The 6,016-nt window shown below is 35.5% G+C and overlaps 1 protein-coding gene across 2 annotated transcripts in view; it reads right to left on the bottom strand.

Moving 5' to 3' along the window:
• Nucleotides 1-3,623: 3,623 nt before the first annotated feature.
• The window catches only part of neurod1 (neuronal differentiation 1), a 6,260-nt gene continuing 3,867 nt past the window's right edge, over nt 3,624-6,016 (bottom strand). For both annotated transcript variants that reach the window (XM_061970972.2, XM_061970973.2), the window contains exon 4: nt 3,624-4,464. In XM_061970972.2, the coding sequence (XP_061826956.2) occupies nt 3,932-4,464 (533 nt within the window). In that variant the 3' untranslated portion in view covers nt 3,624-3,931. The remainder of the gene's footprint in view (nt 4,465-6,016) is intronic.

Consider the following 6,016-nt stretch of genomic DNA (forward strand, 5'->3'; position numbering starts at 1 on the left):
CAGCATCTTCCACGTCAACACCTGACTTCCTGTCATCTTTAAGCAAAATATGGACACCATTTTGTAATCACACGCACACACAGCAGACCAGCAATGTGTGTGATGGGGGTATCTCTTTTTATAAACGAGATCATATAAAATAAAATAACATTTTAAAAACATTAGAGAATAAAATAAATGCATATTTTAAGTGGATCAATTTGTCTGAAATTTACAAAAATAAATAATTTCAATTCAAACATTTAAATTGTAAAACATTTTTTGATTGACTTCAACCATTTGATACTCCATCCATCCATCCATTTTCTACCGCTTATTCCCTTCGGGGTTGCGGGGGGCGCTGGAGCCTATCTCAGCTACAATCGGGCGGAAGGCGGGGTACACCCTGGACAAGTCGCCACCTCATCGCAGGGCCAACACAGATAGACAGACAACATTCACACTCACATTCACACACTAGGGCCAATTTAGTGTTGCCAATCAACCTATCCCCAGGTGCATGTGTTTGGAGGTGGGAGGAAGCCGGAGTACCCGGAGGGAACCCACGCAGTCACGGGGAGGACATGCAAACTCCACACAGAAAGATCCCGAGCCCGGGATTGAACTCACGACCTTCGTATTGTGAGGCAGACGCACTAACCCCTCTGTCACCGTGCTGAAAAATGAAATCAAATAAACTCAATAGATAAGCAACATTAACTCAGTAGCACAATATGTAAAACACTTTAACCTACAAAACAAAAATTAATGAAACAATTTGTGCTGAATTAGTTATTTGTATCAAACTGACACAACTTCTACAATGGGTACATGTTGTAGTGCAGCATGATACTGATAAAGCATGTTGTCAGTATCAAATAACACCTAAACTTCTACTTGTTCGAAGCTATGTAGTATAAACTAATTTTAGTGTAGCTATAAAGTAATAAATTATATTATATTAGACATCCGAACGGGACAAGCGGTAGAAAATGGATGGATGGATGGATGTCTGTATTTGACGGTGTTGTGCATGCTTGTGCTTTATGTATATTCAAAGTATAACTAAAACTACAATACAAATTGACATAATGAAAATGTGAATACAAAAGTATGTACAGTACTACCTGGTGTGTGTACGCTTGAATAACTTTACATATCAGAACAATTAACCAGACAAGTGGATCCAAATAAATTAATTAAAACATTAAAAATTAAAAAAATTATTACAAAAAAAGGGAATCCAAATGACACTATGTTTTCTTTGGCCCCGTTTACACTGCACACCAAATCTGATTTTTTTTTGCCCTCAAGTTTTACACAGATCTGATTTCTTTTGGCATCAGATTCAGGCCACATCAAGAGGTAGTCCTGAATCTGATCTTTTCAAATGTGACTTCAGTCTGATAATAATAATAATAATAATAATAATAATAATAATAATAATAATAATAATAGATTAGATTTATATAGCACTTTTCTATCTAAATGCAATGCGACCTGAATGCGACCCGTTTGTGACTTTTTCATCACAACATCCGGTTTCGGTGATCAAACAAGACGGCCAACTTTTCGGTACATCACTTGTCAATAGTGTGCAAATAATAGCATATATGCAATATATGAATATATATTTTGATTCCCGAGAAATAGTGATTGTTGAAAGACCGGAATTGAAGCTGTGTCGCATTTGCTTACATGTGAGTTGAAAAATAAAGATCCCGTAGATCCACACTGATGTCCGTGTCTCCTCTATTAACAGCCATTAAAAGATTACAACCCTCCCAAATATATACATCTATTCATACATTATATTACTTTACTTTATTTTCATGTAAAAAAAAAATGCTAATTTTAAGGTGGGACGACATTTATTTTATTTTGTAGTAGTAGCGACTTCCTCTTGGCAAGTGATGCGGAGGCCACATTGGCGTTTACACTGGAGTCTGATAAAAATCACATTTTACTTGCAGTGCAAACAGTCCGCTGGAAAAAATTTGATCTAAAAAAAATCAGATTTGGTTCCACTTTGGGCTGCAGTGTAAATCTTTTCTAGTCCATTTGCAGGTTGGCTAAAACTATATTTGCATGTGGATAAAAAAATAATTTAAAAAAATCGTTTCGCATCTCTATTAGGAATCAGGTGTTTTTTTTCTATCTCTGCACCCACATACGCACTTAAACCTCTTTTGCATTTTCTATCTGAACAATATCGTTAGGATCTACTGCGGCCTAAACCTCAGAAACTAAAGTCACTACACAAGTCAAATCCTCCATATTGTGGAAACGACAAATAAGAATGACAAAGGAAACAACAACCTGGATTTATAGAGAAAATTACTTAAGTTAAGATTTGGTGGACGTTCAGGACACCCTTTGGGCAACTCCTGTGGAGATGATTACCTGTATCGACCTACACGTCCACCATCCATCGATGTCTACTAAAGTACGGTTTCTCATTGTCATCCCGTTGGGTTGAGTTTTTTCTTGCCCTGATGTGGGATCTGAGCCGAGGATGTGGTTGTGGCTTGTGCAGCCCTTTGAGACACTCGTGATATAGAGCTATATAAGTAAACTTTGATAGATTGATTGATTGATAAATGTAGATGAGGCACCACTTCCAACAAGGCAACTCCGGTGAGTGCAATCATTACATTATTTTTGATAGGCACTTTGGATTACCTTGGATGTGCTGGGGCATCAAGCCTCTCCTTGCAGGCGATGCACGCTTGAAAGACGTCTGATTGTGATGGCCGCCACTTATTCATATTTAAAGTGTGGCCGTTTAGTGACTGTGTGTTGGAGTGTCCATGTTTGTAAAACCTTTCACTGGCTTTTTATTTATATATATATATATATATATATATATATATATATATATATATATATATATATATATATATATATATATATATATATATATATATATATATATATATATATATATATATTTATATATGTATAAAATGTGTAAAATTAATACAATTATTTAAAAAAAAATATATAAAATTTGCTGATATATGTTTACATATATATATATATATATATATATATATATATATATATATATGTATATTAGGGCTGCAACAACTAATCGATTAAACCGATTAAAATCGATTATAAAAATAGTTGGCGATTAATTTAGTCATTGATTCGTTGGATCTATGCTATGCGCATGCGCAGAGGCTTCTTTTTTTTTAAAATGTTTAATATAAACCTTTATTTATAAACTGCAACATTTACAAACAGCTGAGAAACAATAATCAAAATAAGTATGGTGCCAGTATGCTGTTTTTCCCCCAATAAAATACTGGAAAGGATAGAAATGTAGTTTCTCTCTTTTATCCGATTATTAATCGATTAATCGAAGTAATAATCGACAGATTAATCGATAATCAAATCAGTTGTTAGTTGCAGCCCTAATATATATATATGTATATATATATATATATATATATATATATATATATATATATATATATATATATATATATATACAAAACATTTCTTATTTAATTTTTCAAATTAATTGTATAACATATGAATTTCTTGCCTGGTGTATATGTTGTTGTCTGGGAAGTCATATGGGTCTTTGTATTTTTTGTTTGTGTGTTTGCATGAAAAAAAGAGACATTAACGTCATGTTGGCATGGACACGGAGCTCCCTTTAATAAAAGTCATTTATAAACATCTAGAAAGTATGGACATGAAAAGTGAAGACAGGCTAGGACATGAGAGAACATTAGAAAAATGGAGACAAGATGATCGCTCAAAAATAGACTTTCCGCGTTTGGAACCTCCTCCCCCGGGAACAAATTGCATAGTTTGCTGCATGTTATTGCTCGATGATTGGCGAAACGGAGAACACGAGGACATTCAGAAGTGCTACACACGAGGCGACGTTATTACGGACTGATAGAGAAACAAGATGGTCGCCTGTCCTCCGGCATCCTCACGACTCGTGGAAAATGGCGTTGAGCGGGGGGGCGCCCATCAGCCGCTCGTGGTGCGGGTGTCCCTCAAATCCCATCAGGCTGTCCACTTGCAGGTCCCCACACCGCGGATTGGACCCTCCGCCCCCGTAGAGGGCCCCTCCGCCGTAGTGCACGCCGAAGGAGAAGCTCTTGTCGTATTCCGACGCCGCCTCGTGTTTGAAGGAGGACGAGAAGTTCCCGTTGATGCTGAGGGGCGGGCTGAGGGGCGGGTCGAAAGGCGGGCTGTCCGACACCAGGACACCGTCAAAGAAGGGCTCCATTTGGCCATAGGGTTGACCTTTCACCTGGTGGAAGATGTGGGAGGGGTCCATGGTGCCGTAGGGGGGGCTGGGCAGGCCCGGTGTCAGCCCAGGGCTCTGGTAGGAGAAGTAGGCGGCGCACCCCGGTGGGGGAAGGTGGGAGGGCAGGTCGGGCGTCTGCTCGGGCAGGAAGGTGCGAGGGTTCAGCTGCAAGCAGCCCGCCACCAGGTTGGTGGTCGGCTGGGACAGACCTGGCAAACACACACACACACACTCTGTGAGTGAACACATGAATTATTCAGCCAATGTACTGATGAATGAATGCACTCATAAAGTGAGTGAACTCATGAATGAATGTGAAATGAACTCATGGCTGTACCAATGAATGTCAAATTAATGACTGTACTAATAAAATGAAGGGAAATAATGAATACATGAATTCATGAATTAATGATGGAATTAACTAATGACTGTACTAATGAATGTCAAATGAACTAATGACTGTACTAATAAAATAAAGGGAACTAATAAATACATGAACTCATGAATTAATGATGGAATGATCTAATGACTGTACTAATGAATGACTGTACTAACAAAGTGAGTGAACTAATGAATGAATGTCAAATGAACTAATGGCTGTACTAATGGAATGAACTAATGACTGTACTAACGGATGACTGAACTAATGACTACTAATACAATTAATAAACTACTCAATGAATGAACTAATGAATTAATGTCAAATGAACAAATTACTGGACTAATGAATGAATGAATTGATGTCAAATGAACAAATTACTGGACTAATGAATGAATGAACTAATGAATTAATGTCAAATTAACTAATGACTGTACTAATGAATGACTGAACTAATGACTCTACGAATAAAATGAAGGGAACTAATGAATAAATTAACTCATGAATTAATGAACGAATGAACTAATGACTGTACTAATGAATGACTACTAATAAAATTAATGAACGATCAAATGAACTAATGAATGAATGAATTAGTGAACTAACAGATTTATGATGGAATGAAATAATGACTATAGTAATGAATGAATGAACTAATGGCTGTACTGATAAAATTAATGAACCAATGTAAGAATGATCAAATGAACTAATTAATGATCAAATGAACTAATGACTGTTATAATGAGTGACTGAGCTAACGACTGTATTGATAAAATGAATAAATGAATGAACTAAATGTATGAGTAAAGTAATGACTGTACTAATAAAATTAATGAACTAAGGAATAAATGATCAAATGAACTCATGAATTAATGATGGAATGAACTAATAACTACTGTGCTAATGAATGACTGAACTAATGATTATACGAATTAAATGATAAAATGAACTACTGAATTAATGATGCAATGAGCTAATGACTGTACTAATGAATGACTGAACTAATGATTATACTAATTAAATGAATAAATGATCGAATTAACTAATGATTTCATAAATTAATGAAGGAGTGAACTAATGAATTAATGATCAAATGAACTATGTACTAATAAAATTCAAGAATGGTCGTATGAATTAATGAACTACTGAAGGAATGAAATAATAAATGAGTGATCAAATGAACTCATGTCTGTACTAACAAAATTAATACACTAATGAATGAATTATCGAATAGACTAATGATTGAGTGAACTATTGAATGAATGTCAAATGAACTAATGACTGTACTAATCAAATGAATGAACTAATGAATGATGAATTAACAAATGACTGTAATATTAAATGTACTAATGAATTGTACTATTGATTGTGCTAATGTGTGA

The sequence above is a fragment of the Nerophis lumbriciformis genome, linkage group LG13 (genome assembly GCF_033978685.3).
Source record: "Nerophis lumbriciformis linkage group LG13, RoL_Nlum_v2.1, whole genome shotgun sequence".
Taxonomy (NCBI): domain Eukaryota; kingdom Metazoa; phylum Chordata; class Actinopteri; order Syngnathiformes; family Syngnathidae; genus Nerophis; species Nerophis lumbriciformis.